Raw genomic sequence first — 15,344 nt, forward strand, 5'->3', positions numbered from 1 at the left:
AATTTGCAGCTAGGACCTATTACTGAAAATGAGAATTTTATACATTCTATTCAACTATCATTTAAGTGTGTACTGACTGTATGTCTGATCTGCCAAGAGCTATAAAATAGGTGGATGACCTGATCCCTACTTTTTTTTTTTTAAACCACCATCTCAGGAAGAGACTGAATAAACCACCCATTACTGGAGGGAGAAGGGGATATGGAACAGTCGGTATTGGCACAAATGTTAGACTGAATTTAAGCACTGTTTTCACTTTTTCTTAACGTTTTAAAAAGTTGTCTTTAACAGTCCAAGGAAGCTAACAAACAAGTAAAGTGATTCCTTTTCTGATCCCTACTTTTAAGAAACTTAAAATATTTCCTTGATCTGGCAATCACAGATGTCCAGTCCAGCCAGTGCACTAGCCTCACTATGCTATCTAAGAATGACACTGGAAGACACAGAACGTGTGTAGACAGACACACTTTAGAAATCCTGAAATGCAAATCTGCTCTAGGAAACTGTCCTAGAGGCCACATCACTTACTAAATGCCCAATTGTAATGGAAATGGGATTTGTATATTTTCCAAGTCGAGTAAAATGAATACAAAAAAAATTTAATTCCAATTTGGAAGTGGATTACTTCTACACAGAGACATGTGTCTAGCATGTAAATTTCAGAAAAAAGAACTTCCTTCCTCCCTCTGTCCCATGTCTTTAAACACACTATTCATTTCCTGCCTCATTTTGAGCTGTCCAACATTGACAAGGTTAATCAAAGTCACAATGGTAATTAAGCACTTATTAGTCTTCAATAATGTGTCAAGCGTTGCTTTCTATATAGTGAGATGTTTAATGACTTCGTGAATAGTTTATTTACTTGAAAAATGTTCTCTGCTTTTACAGAGAAGCAGCTTCTAGTTATCAGGATTTGTTTTCCTCTGTCTTATGTTCACAGTTCTGTCTAATAGCCTAAACCCTAGAACTAGAAATAATTAAGCAGGCAGGGCCAAATGTTTTCATGGCAGAGAATGTATTGTTAGGTTTATATCTTTGGAAGAATAATGGCCCCCAAAGATGTCCATATTCTAACCCATGGATTTATCTTAACTGACAAAAGAGTTTTACAGGTGTGATTAAGTTAAAGATTTTTTAAATGGGGTATTATCCTGGATGATTTGGTGGGAGCACTCTCATCACAGGGGTCCTTAAAAGATGGAAGATGATCAGAGTCAGAGAGATCAAATATGCTTTGTTGCTGTCTTGGAAGATGGAGAAAGGGGCCTGTAGCCAGGGACTACAGGTGCTTCCTAGGAGCTAGAAAAGGTAAATAAAGGGATTCCCTCCTAGAGATTTCAAGAGGGAACGTGGCCCTGCTGACACCTTGATTTTAGCCCAGGGAATAAGACTGCAGACTTTCTACCTCCAAAATTATAAGATAATAAATTATTGTTGTTTTAAGCCAATAAGTTTATAATAATTACTACAGCAGTAACTGACAACTAATACTGGCTGAAAATAATCTAATGGAGGCAGAGAGTTAAATACGAACCAGATTCTTTAGAGACACACAACTCATCCATATAGGATGAATGAAAATAACACCTAAGGGAGTCAAAAACGTTGATTTTATTATTTTCACAACCTCTATGGGGTTAGACTCTTCTCACACACACACACAAAAAAAATGCCTGAGATTTGGTAAATGCTATTTAGTCATAACGGAATTCTGTCAATGAAGGTTTTATTTAAGTAAGATCATTAACCATTGAATACTGATAGTCTGATGTAATAACCTAATTTGGCAATAGCTACCTTCAATCAAACTTACTAAAAATAAACTACATAGTTTATTTTTAGAAATATGTCTCCAAAAATACCTCTGGAAGGGGATAAATGAAACCCAATATAAATGTAAAAAAAATAATTTGCCAAGGTCCTATATAAATACAGTAGCACTGTTTGACAAATTGGATGGTATCATTAAAAGTGGTCATTATAATAACGCCAAAATTTGCTTCTTTTCTCATTCCATGTTCTGAGAAAAGATACGTATTTCTTACTATATGACACAGAAGAAAGAACCAATAACACTTTAAAAAGTTTAAGCACAGGAGCATTTTTTTTGCCTAACAATACAGAGCCCTGATTTACTATGATTTGGCTTCAGATTTTTGACTTTACATGGGTGCAAAAGTGATATGAAATCATTTAGAAACTATATTTCAATTTTTGAGTTCAGGTATTTTCCTGGGTTAGCTACATGCAGTACAACAGCCTCCTATAATGTTGAGCATTGAGCCTCAGATGCCAGACAGCCAAGTGATCATAAAGGTAAAGAAGCAATATGGTTATTAATACAACCATTCTGTTTTTCACTCTTAGTACAGTATCCAATAAGTTATGCGAGACATTCAACATTATATTATAAAATAGGCTCTGTGTTAGAGAATTTTGCCCAGGTGGAAGCTACTGTAAGTGTTCTGAGCTTGTTTAGTGTAGGCTGGGCCAAGCTGTATGACACAGAAGAAAGAACTTTTCTTAGATGTTTTGTGGTCGTGGTGGTATGTGCATGCTCAGTCATGTCTGACTCTTTGCAACCCTATGGACTGTAGCCCACCAGGTTCCTCTGTCCATGGAATTCTCCAGGCAAGAATACTGGAGTGAGTTGTCAGTTCCTGCTACAAGGGATCTTCCTGATTCAGGGATCGAACCTGCATCTCCAGCATTGCAGGCAGATTCTTTGCCGTCTGAGCCACCTGGGAAGCCCCATGATGCTTTGTAGGTTAGGTGTAATAAATGCATATTCTACTTATCTTATTCAAGTTACCACGGGCTTATCAAAAGAATGTAACCCAATCCTAAAGTCAAGGAAGAGACATACCTTATTATAAAGTGATTGTCTTCAACAGAATGAGACTAATTTTATTATATGGCATTCAGGATGCTTTCCAGAAGCCTTACATGGTGACCATGAAGAATTCAAAAATATTTAATTTACTTCCTTCATTACAGACAGTGCTTTCAGAACAATTTGCCAAGGAGAAGAGCTTGCTTTCTTAATCATAACTTTCTAAACAATCACTGACATAAAAAGTAATGCTAGAATAGAAAAGTAATATCCATCTAATTAAACAGAAAACAGCATTTACTCTGAAGCCTGCAATTAGCACAGTTTATGAAGCAAGAGAGATTAAGTTGGTGGTAATCTTTGCTTTTTTTTTTTTTTTTTTTTTAAGCAGCTGGGTTTTGATGGTTTATTTGAGGACTTGAGTATTGGGTTCCAATACCAGGATAATTCTGTAGTCCTTAAACTATACACATTTAGCTGTTTGTTGGGTCACAATTACTTTTATTTTATTAAAAACCACAAACAGAAGGATCAACAACAATTTTTCTAGTGCAAAGTTCTTAAATATAAAACTGATGTTTACAGAATATCCAACTAAAATTCGCATGAGTACTTAAATACAGGGGCTTTCAAATAAAACAGTATTGTACATTACCGTTTTGTGTGAGTTTTGTGGAACAGAGAAAAGATGTTATCCAAAAAGACTCCTTTGTGGCCTTCATGGCTTGATTATTATTCCCAAGGAGAATGCCCTTGGAAAAAGGAAGTTTGAGGTAGCGGGTAGTATCCTGAAGATTTGTGTTTTCTTCACACTGTAAAAAAATATTTTAAAAAATGGAAGGGGGAGAGTTAAGAGACCTCTTGAGAATTATTAAGCATAATATTCATTTCTAGTTTTTAAGAACTGGGAAATATTCCAAATATCATTACAAACAGAATTTGGCTTTTAAGTAAAATGCAACAAAAATGTCTAAGAGGAATAACTCACTTATTTTGGACACAGACCCATTTGGGTTTGAATTCTAGCTCTCTTACTTCCCACACAAGTAACTGTATCAAGTTATTCAGCCTCTTATGATTTCCGTTTTCTATCTCTATGACCTCACTATGCTGCCAAACAAATTAGATTACGTGAGGCCTTTACATAGAGCCTGATACATTGGAAGTGCTCAAGAAATCATATTGCAGTGACCATAGCATTTTAAAAAATCTTTTAACTGGAGGATAATTGCTTTACAATGTTGTGTTGGTTTCTGTCATACAACGCGAATCAACCATAACTATATGTATATATACATATATATCTACACACACATATATCCCCTCCATCTTGAGCCTCCCTCCCACCACCACCCCTCATCCCACAACCATAGCATTTTAAAAAAGTGCTTAAATTCTTCCCACATCTCCTCTGAGGTAGATATTAAACAACTCCTTACTTTGAAAACAGGCAATTAAAGGACTCTGTATTTCATGATAATATAATAATCCCACTATGGTGAGAAATCCCTACAGAAAATGTCAGTCAACAAATGTAAAAGAAATTATAGGTTTTAAAAATACAGTTTCATATTCCTAGTGTAATTCTTTCTTTAGTCAAGGGTTGTCACTAAATGCTAAAATCAGTAGGAAAATTGTTGATGAGCAAATGAACATTCTACGCTACCACACAGATTCCCTCCTACCGGTAAGGGGACAAATGTAACTGCACGTCGGGGGATTGGGCTGTCGGCCCTCTGATGCAGGGCAACGAAAACAACACATCATCCTCGCAATGCATTCCTCCCAAAGCTGCGGAGCCTGAATGGGTGACACCAACAGATTCACCTTCCACTTCACAGATAATACAAAGGACAGAGCAACATGCTGAATGCTATGGGGAAGCAACCAGACAAACCCAGAAGGCGGCACTTTCTGTAGGATGCCTGTCTTTGACTCCACAAGTCAAGTTTTGTGGGGGAAAAAAAAAGGATTACTCTAGATTAAATAATACTTAAGAGATATGTAAGAGCCAGATACAATATAATGGCCCTGGATTTGGACAAACTTGCTGAAAAGGATTTTCTTTTGGAATTGATACATTGACTAAGTTCTAGATGAGATAAAAAAAATTAATGATTGGAAAAGTCATTAACTGGAAAAAGTAAATAAAAAAATAATAAGGTCCTATTGTATAGCACAGGAAACTATATTCAATATCTTGCAATAAATGATAATGGAAAAGAATATTAAAAAAAGCATGTCTATTACATGTGTATCACTGAGTTACTTTGCTGTATAGCAGAGATTGGCACAACATTGTAAATAAACTATACTTCAATAAAAAAAATAAAAAATACATATAATGAAGCAACCGAGATATCCTTCAGTACATGAATAGATAAACGTGGTACATCCAGAAACCAGAATACCATTTCAGTGCTAAAAATAAATGAGCTACCAAGCCATGAAAAGACATGGAGGAAACAATGCATATCACTAAGTGAAAGAAGCCAATCTGAAAAGTCTACAAACTCCATGATTCTAACTATGTAATATTCTAGAAAGTGCAGAACTATGAAGACAGTTAAAAAAAAAAATTAGTGGTTTCCAGAGGTTGGGAGTAGGAGAAAGGATGAACAGACAGACCATGGAAGATTTTTCTAGGGCAGTATGATATTATGATGATAGATACATGTCACTATACATTTGTCCAAATCCACAGAATACACAAAAACAAGAGTGAAACCTAGGGTTTCCCTGGTAGCTCAGTGGTATAGAATCCATCTGCCAAAGCAGGAGACATGGGTTCGATCCCTGATCTGGGAAGATCCCACATGTTGTGGAGCAATTAAGCCTGTGTGCCACAACAACTGAGCCTGTGTTCTAGCGCCCGGGAGCCACAACTACTGAGCCCACGTGCCTCAGCTACTGAAGCCTGTGCGCCCTAGAGCCTGTGCTCGGCAACAAGAGAAGCCACCACGATGGGAAGCCTGAGCACAATTAGAGAACGTCCCTCACTCTCTGTGAGTAGAGAAAAGCCGGCACAGCAACAAAGACCCAGCACAGCCAAAAATCAAGAAAAATAAAATTATGCATAAAAAAAGAGTGAACCCTAGTAAACTAAGGGCTTTGGGTAATGATGATGTGTCAATGCAGATTCAACCTTGGTTAAAATAAATATGCACCTTTCTGGTGAATGATGCTGACAATGGAGGAAGCTACACATATGCCAGGGCAGAGGGTGGAAGGGAAGTCTCTATCCTTTACTCTCAACTTTATTGTATACTAAGCTACTCTTTTAAAAGTCTACTAAAATAAATAACATCATCTGGGTAAAAAAAAGTTCATACAGAAGAACCTCCAGAAAGATATACCCTAAGGGGTAACATCATCATATACCCTAATAGTTAACATCATCTGAGCACTCAGAATATGGTGTTTTTATTTTTGTTTATCTATATACTGTTTCTGTAATGAAGGTGACTTTAAATTAAAATTTTGAGAAAAATATATTGTAACAGATATAGAATCAGTATAGCTTACCTTATTTTGAGCTAAATAAGTTTAGTTATGCTAAACTTAGTATTTAGTTTAACTAAATAACTAAATTTAGGAACTTTATTGTTTTTAATGTATATATTTATTTTTAAGGCTAGTGTTTTGGGAACAGGTAGGAAATTAAGCGCAGAACCCCTTTGGTATTCTAGGCTAATCTGTGTGATTTATTAACATTTTTTAATACTAAATCTTTAAGAAAGACAACTCTAATAAGCTTAGAGAAACAAAATCAGAATATTACAAGATGTTCTTCCCAGCACATCTGCCCAGTAACAGGAGGACCAATAAACACAAGAAACTCTCTTCTCAAGTTATGGCTCCAAATGCTTCGGCAAGATATTTCATTTAGACAGAAGAGTGCATATATAGTTTAGAAATAATTATAACGTGAACACTTCAGATGCTTTCCTGAATAAAAAGTGCTTAGCAATGTAAAGTTATGGAACCTGGGGTCACCATCCCCTCTTCTCAGTCTTGTTCTGGTATCAGGGCTTGGAGCACAGCACCCTACACTGGTCCTATTTTTTTCTGCCTGGATATTGTTTGTAGGGTCAGTAACATGCTCTGGTCCCATCTCCAGCGTGACCTGTATTCAGTATGTTGAACCACTCCTTCCTATTAAAACTGAAGCTTCATACAGCCCCAGTCCAGACACCATCCAGTTATTTCCAGGTTTCTTCCCCAGAAGCTGGAGCATGCCTTGGTCTGGTATGTTCCATCTGTGTACAGAAATCCTGAAGCTATAGATTGCTTTCTTATCCCCATCCCCACAAATGACTGCCTGGTTCTTGAATACTTCTGGAAACCTCTTAGAATGTCTGCTTGCTGAACCCCTGTAGCTCAACCTGCAGTCAAGGATCAACCATTTCTGTGATTGAAGATGCGATGGCCGTGTTCTGCCCATAGGGGGCACTGTGAATAGACACCGTGGCTGCCTTTACAGGGGGCAGTCACTGTGGCCAGGTGAGTGCCACCTATTATAGTTCACTGCACTTCTCCCCCAGCCTAGGGGCAAGACCTCAGCATTGGAGTCTCTGATTTCGAGCTGTGACATCTTGATACCTTCTTACAGCTGAACTCTATCACCCTTACTCAACACAAAATACAGTAGCTAATACAAACATTACTCTGCACACAGAAGTTAAGACCTTCCTTCCACCAATAATACCAGTGTGTTTTTTGTTATGTGTTGTGTGTATGTTGGTGCTGGTGTGGAGAGGAAGTGGAGAGGATGGGCAGGAATTCTACCTATTAATTTAGTAAAGAAAAGTACATAAAAACTCTTTGGTCTCTGTGAACGTTTTGCTTTAGTATTTACTGTATTATAATATTTACTAATACTAGGTGTTCAAAATAAATTTTTTTTTTTTGGTCCATTAGGAGTCAAAATCATATGTTAGGTATGGGGTTAGAGTTTAAATCTATTTCCAAAGAACTTAAGTGGCCTGCAGAGAAAATCTCACAGCCTGCCTTTTCTTGTCCTCTGAGGTTTTCAGCTTGCATCCTCAACACATCACACAGCACTAGAGATTTTAAAGGCAATCCAAGCAACGATCATTCTGTTGATGTTGTTCAGTTGCTAAGTCATGTGCTAAGTTGTGTCTGACTCTGCAACCCGATGGTCTGCATTTACATTTATTTACATGCATTTGCCATCATTTACAAAGGCTTACTAAATGTCAGGCTAAGCACTCTGCATGTGTTTTTTTACTCTGATAATAATCCTGTGAGGCAGAACATCATAACCTGAGAAGCTTATGTGATTTGCTCAATATTACAATGTTAGTAAGAATCAGAGCCAAGATGTGAACCAAAGTTCATGCTCTCAACTACTATACAAAATAGCAGTCGTGACTACAATGACTCTTCTACTGTTGTTTTAACCAGGTTTTGAGTTTTGCTGTAACAAATTTAAAATTAACAGATAACATATTGAATGGTAGGTATGGTTAAGAAAGATCACCCCCAAGATTTCATTTTTCACACACACAAAGTATGTTTGTGGGAAACACCCTGGGAGAGAGCTTAGAGTGGTCTTTGGGCTAAAATAGTTTCATACCTAACAAGCCTATGAGTCCTACAGTGAAATGGCTGGTCTGTGTTCTGAAACCACCCAGGGAGCAAAAGGGATCATGTGATCTGGATGCAGTGGGGAGGAGAAGCACATAGGAGCAGAGAAGGCATGTCATGGGAGCCTAGGAACACAACAGATGAGTCAGAGATAATTTGTTCATTCACTGGATGAAACAGAAAAAAAAATGAGACTGAAGAGCAGTGAAGACTAGAAACAGGTTCCAGAAGATAGGCTTGTAGTGCACAGCAGATATTGCAAAGGGTTAAGCCAGAAAGGTTGTCCAGTTCTTCAGAGGAAATGCTCAGCTCACCAGCAGAAGCCAGGGAGTGAGAAAGAGTCAGCCGTGAATTTCTCGAGCGTTCTTCTGCCAGGTGGGAGAAGAGTCTGGACTGTGAGGAGGAGTCTGAACAAGGGTACGGATGGGAGAGAATAAATGGGTAGGAGCAATCTTCCCCCAGGTGAAGGGCTAAAAATCAAGGAAATCACAGAAATGAAGCTGGTAAAGTACAGCATGGAGATATCAGTGCAAAAAAGTTGTGGCTGGATGTCTGAATGCCTGTGAATCTGAATAGTAAAACACTGCAGCTTTGCACAAAACTACATCACTGTGTTTTTTGATGGATGGTTTTGTCACCACAGTAAAATGCAGTTACATCCCTAAACCAATGAGTAGTTAAACACGGATCACTTGCATTCTAGGGAATACCCATAATGCAACTATTTTTGTTTTAGCACAGGGATGATTTTTTTTTCCATTAAATCCAGTGTGGGCACGGAAAAAGGCAACATGGATATTAGAATAAGAAGAAATATCCTCCCCTCCTCTTGCAGCAGACACAGACAAGCAAAAGTCTTGCTGGTATTATGTCAGATGGGGGAGACAGACAGAGAGATGTGGGAACGATTAACTGAGCCATTCTTCCTAGGAGAGACCAGGCCACATGACTACAACCCCCTGAGGTTGCACCTGGATAATGGGAACAAAACAATGTCACTGTCACAGAAAAGGACAATTCTGTGTTTGCTTCGATAGGGTGGGATCTGTGCAAGTCATTTTAAAATGGCATGAAGTTAATTTATTACAAATTAGAGAAGAGGGAGATGAAAGCCAGCCTGCTGCTTTACTTGAGACTGAAATCAGATCTGACAGGAGGGATGGACTCCCTAGATTATTAAAGAAGAGTTATAACAAAGGCTCTGTGGCAGCAGTAGTAGCCTCTTCTTTGAGATGATATAGCCTGGCTCACAATCTATTTCTTTGCCCAGAATTAAAATCAGTTGGTGGAGCAATGAATTGTACATCACACCCCAGGCCACTTTTTGCCCAGTCTTGAGCACAAGAAAGAGATGCAGTGGTCAGCCACAGACAGTCATCCAGAAAAGTGATAGGTGCAAAAATGCAAGCTATATAATTGAGAGAAATAAATAAGAAATTTCTTCAGATATTAACTGGTACAGAGATTCATAGTATATTAATAAAATTAAGGGGCCCGTAAGTTTCAGGATGTAGAGAATTAAATTAAAAACTATAGTAAGTTAGACAATCCATTTGAAACTACTGCCAGTTAATTGAACCAGATTTATCAACAGCTGTGGCAGAAAAACATCTTCTTCTGGGGATCCTTTCAACATGACTCATCATTCTTAATGTCAGTATTAAACATGTATTAAAATTCTACTATTTGAGTCTTTTAATTCAGTATAAAGAATGTAACAAGGAAATAAAAACTGTACCTGTACGTGAGGGCATTACATGTCTGACCTCTGCACTCATTTGTTAAGACTGATGACAAAGCAGCAGTAAAGACCCCTGGATTTTAGCTCCGCCAGGGAAGTAGAGAAAACTCTGTGGGGGGAAAGGCTATTTGACTTCAGTCATAAAGACTAAGAGGCTTACCAGGCAAGGGACAGAAAGACAGGTTATACAGAAGAAACAAAACATATAAAGACACTGGGGGAGAAAAACACATATATGAGACGATGACGATACGGCAACTAAATGCAATGTGGGTTCTAGACTAGATCCCAGAAGAGAAAAAGAAAAGTACTGGAAAAATGTGCAACATCCAAATAAGTTGTGTGTTAACAGTATTCTACTGAGGTTAATTTAGTTTCAATAAATGTTCTGTGGTTATGTAAGATGCTAACATAAGGAGAAGTTGGGTGAAGGGTATATGGGAATTTTCTGTACTATTTTTGAAACGCTTATCTAACTGAAAAAACAACTGTTTTAAAAAATACAGGTGTAGTCAGACAACTATATGTAGTTGAGTGTGGCTAAATGATGTGATTTTTTTTTTTTTTTTTAGGACCAAAAAAGCCTTGGGACTACTCTGAACTTCTTAAAGGAGGAAAACTCGGGCTGATTCTGATATCTGTCTCTGGTTTAAATTTCTTAAAGAGCCACCAAGGAGGAGGTAGTGACTGGTCATGAAACCAAGTGTTTAGATGGTGAGGTAAAGTGTGAGCAGTCAAGAGAAACTGAAGGTTTCAATTCACCACAGGAGAGGATGGAGATGGAATAAAAAAATTCAGTTTTGGACAAGCTGAGTTAAGAGGTATCTCTGGCAGATCCCGCTGAAGATGCTCAGTAGGCTGGTAAAAGCCCTGAACTACAAACCCAGATCTGGACATCATCAGCAGAGATGTAGCAAATTAACCCACAGAAGTGGGTGAGATGGTTCCAGAGTGTAGAAGACACAGATAGAGTCCAAAGATTAAATCCATGATAACACCAACATTTAAGATGCAGATAAGATGCACACTAGTATATACAGGAAGGATAAACAACAAAGTCCTACTGTATAGCACAGGGAACTATATTCAACATACTGTGATAAGCCATAAGGGAAAAGAATATGAAAAAGAAGACATATGTGTATAGCTGAGTCATTTTGCAGTACAGCAGTAATCAACACAATGTTTCTAAGTTAACTATACTTCACTAGGGGATTCCCAGGTGGCACTAGTGGTAAGAATCCATCTACCAATGCAGGAGACAAAAGACACAGGTTCATCCCTAGATACAAGAGATGCAGGTTCGATCCCTGGGGTGGCAAGATCTTCTGCAGCAGGGAATGGCAACACACTGCATTATTCTTGCATGGGAAATTTCATGCAAAGAGCCTGGCAGGCTACAGTTAATGGGGCCACAAAGAGTTGGACATGACTGGGTGACTGAGCACATGCAACAAAAACATACTTTACTAAATAATTTTTTTTTTTAATACAGATAAGAGAGAAGAGTACTCAAAGGAGTAGAAGGATCAGACTCAGGAGAACACTGTCAGACCACAAAATGTGGGATTTTCAAGAAGGGTAATCAATAGTATTACATGTTATAGGGAAGTCAAGTAAGGGAAGATTTAGGAAGTGTCTATAAGGTTGGCCAGTGTAGGTGACCTTGAGGGGAAAACTTCATTTGAGCTTCGAGGACAGAAAGTAGCCCAAGGGACAAATGGGATGGAGGGAAGTAGAGACAGTGAGTGAAGACCAGCCTTTCCTGCAGGTGGCTCACGAGGGACAGGAAGAAACAGTGTGGTAGCTATTACAACGTAGTTTGTCTTTAAAGAAAAAGGGCTAGTAGAAGGAAAGAAATTATAAAAATTAGGGTAGAAATAAATGCAAAAGAAACAAAAGAGACCATAGCAAAAATCAATAGAGCTAAAAGCTGGTTCTTTGAAAAGATAAATAAAATTGACAAACCACTAGCCAGACTCATCAAGAAACAAAGGGAAAAGAATAAAATCAACAAAATTAGAAATGAAAATGGAGAAATTACAACAGACAACACAGAAATACAAAGGATAAGAGACTACTATCAGCAACTATATGCCAATAAAATGGACAACTTAGAAGAAACGGACAAATTTTTAGAAAAGTATAACTTTTCAAAACTGAACCAGGAAGAAACAGAATATCTTAACGGATGCATCACAAGCACGGAAATCGAAACTGTAATCAGAAATCTTTCAGCAAGCAAAAGCCCAGGACCAGATGGCTTCACAGCTGAATTCTACCCAAAATTTAGAGAAGAGTAAACACCTATCCTACTCAAGCTCTTCCAGAAAATTGCAGAGGAAGGTAAACTGCTAAACTCATTCTGTGAGGCCACCATCACCCTAATACCTAAACCTGACAAAGATGCCACAAAAAAAGAAAACTACAGGCCAATATCACTGATGAACAGAGGTGCAAAACTCCTTAACAACATTCTAGCAATCAGAATCCAACAACACATTAAAAAGATCACACACCATGATCAAGTGGGCTTTATCCCAGGGATGCAAAGATTCTTCAATATCTGCAAATCAATCAATATAATACACCACGCACATTAACAAACTGAAAGATAAAAAACATGATTATCTCAATAGATGCAGAGAAGGTCTTTGACAAAATTCAACATCCATTTATGATAAAAACCCTCCAGAAGCAGGAATATAAAGAACATACCTCAACATAATAAAAGCTATATATGACAAACCCACAGCAAACATTATTCTCAATGGTGAAAAATTGAAAGCATTTCCCCTAAAGTCAGGAACAAGAAAAGGGTGCCCACTCCCACCACTACTATTCAACATAGTTTTGGAAGCTTTAGCCACAGCAATCAGAGAAGAAAAATAAATAAAAGGAATCCAGATTTGAAGAGAAGTAGTAAAACTCTCACTGTTTGCAGATGACATGATCCTTTACGTAGAAAACCCTAAAGACTGCACCAGAAAATTACTAGAGCTAATCAATGAATATAGTAAAGTTGCAGGATATAAAATTAACACACAGTAATCCCTTGCATACCTACACACTAACAATGAGAAAACAGAAAGAGAAATTAAGGAAACAATCCCATTCACCATTGCAACGAGAAGAATAAAATACTTAGGAGTAAATCTACCTAAAGAAACACAAGACCTATATATAGAAAACTATAAAACACTGATGAAAGAAATCAAAGAGGACACAAATAGATGGGGAAATATACCATGTTCATGAATTTGAAGAATCAATATAGTGAAAATGAGTATACTACCTAAAGCAATCTATAGATTCAATGCAATCCCTATCAAGCTACCAACAGTATTTTTCAGAGAACTAGAACAAATAATTTCACAATTTGTAAGGAAATATAAAAAAACCTCGAATAGCCAAAGTAATCTTGAGAAAGAAGAATGGAACTGGAGGAATCAACCTGCCTGACTTCAGGCTCTACTACAAAGCCACAGTCATCAAGACAGCATGGTACTGGCACAAAGACAGAAATATAGATCAGTGGAACAAAATAGAAAGCCCAGAGATAAATCACGCACATATGGACACCTTATCTTTGACAAAGGAGGGAAGAATATACACTGGAAAAAAGGCTGGGAAAACTAGTCAACCACTTGTAAAAGAATGAAACTAGAACACTTTCTAACACCATTCACAAAAATAAACTCTAAATGGACTAAAGATCTAAATATAAGACCAAAAACTATAAAACTCCTAGAGGAAAACATAGGCAAAACACTCTGACATAAATCACAGCAGGATCCTCTATGACCCACCTCCCAGAGTAATGGAAATAAAAGCAAAAATAAACAAATGGGACCTAATTAAACCTAAAAGCTTTTGCACAATGAAAGAAAATATAAGCAAGGTGAAAAGACAGCCTTCAGAATGGGAGAAAATAATAGCAAACAAAGCAACTGAAAAAGAATTAATCTCAAAAATATAGAAGCAACTCCTACAGCTCAATTCCAGAAAAATAAATGACCAAATCAAAAAATGGGACAAAGACCTAAACAGACATTTCTCCAAAGAAGACATACAGGTGGAAAAAACTGGAAATAGAACTGCCATATGACCCAGCAATCCCATTGCTGGGCATATACACTGAGGAAACCAGAATTGAAAGAGACATGTGTACCCCAATGTTCATTGCAGCACTGTTGATAATAGCCAGGACATGGAAGCAACCTAGATGTCCATCGGCAGATGAATGGATAAGAAAGCTCTGGTACATATACACAATGGAATATTACTCACACATTAAAAAGAATACATCTGAATCAGTTCTAACGAGGTAGATGAAACTGGAGGCTTTATACAGAGTGAAGTAAGTCAGAATGAAAAACACCAATACAGTATACTAATGCATATATATGGAATTTAGAAAGATGGTAACAATGACCCTATATGTGAGACAGCAAAAGAGACACAGATATATAGAACAGTCTTTTGGACTCTGTGGGAGAAGACGAGGGTGGGATGATTTGAGAGAATAGCATTGAAACATGTATGTTATCATATGTGAAACAGATCACCAGTCCAGGTTCGATGCATGAGACAAGGTGCTCAGGGCTGGTGCACTGGGATCACCCTGAGGGATGGGATGGAGAGGGAGGTGGGAGCGGGGTTCAGGATGGGGGACATGTGTACAACCATGGCTGATTCATGTAAAAATATGGCAAAACCCACTACAATATTGTAAAGTTATTAGCCTCCAATTAAAATAAATAAAAGAAAAATGCTTTAGAGTGTTAAAAATCTGATAACACTGCCAGAAGAGAGGAAACAAGAGGGAATGCTAAGAGAAGCAAGCTAAGGGGAGCCAGGAGAAGAGGAAGATCCTGAGAGAAGCAGGTGGAAGCATTAGCCTTGAAGGGAAGGAGTCTTGCCCCACCACTGAGACAGGAAGCAAGAAGGAAAGGAAGGAGGCAGATAAGTGTGCAAGTGGCAAAGGAGAGAACACATGGATTTAAGGAAGTTCCTGTCTGATGGCTTCTGTTTTCTCTGTTAAGGACAGGGGAAGTGGTGAGGCAGGCAGAGTGGTAAAGTCTTGTCAGTAGTTGTTATGAGGATTAAGAAGGGAACTATGGACAGAGGTTTGTAACCCCATACAGGAGTGGGTGACCA

At 37.9% G+C, this 15,344-nt stretch overlaps 1 protein-coding gene across 2 annotated transcripts in view; it reads right to left on the reverse strand.

The window, feature by feature from the left end:
* DOCK4 (dedicator of cytokinesis 4) overlaps positions 1–15,344 on the reverse strand; it is a 479,395-nt gene that overhangs the window by 156,967 nt on the left and 307,084 nt on the right. For both annotated transcript variants that reach the window (XM_070369554.1, XM_070369552.1), the window contains exon 17: positions 3,489–3,645. In XM_070369554.1, the coding sequence (XP_070225655.1) occupies positions 3,489–3,645 (157 nt within the window). The remainder of the gene's footprint in view (positions 1–3,488; positions 3,646–15,344) is intronic.

The sequence above is a fragment of the Bos mutus genome, chromosome 4, assembly GCF_027580195.1.
Source record: "Bos mutus isolate GX-2022 chromosome 4, NWIPB_WYAK_1.1, whole genome shotgun sequence".
Taxonomy (NCBI): Eukaryota; Metazoa; Chordata; class Mammalia; order Artiodactyla; family Bovidae; genus Bos; species Bos mutus.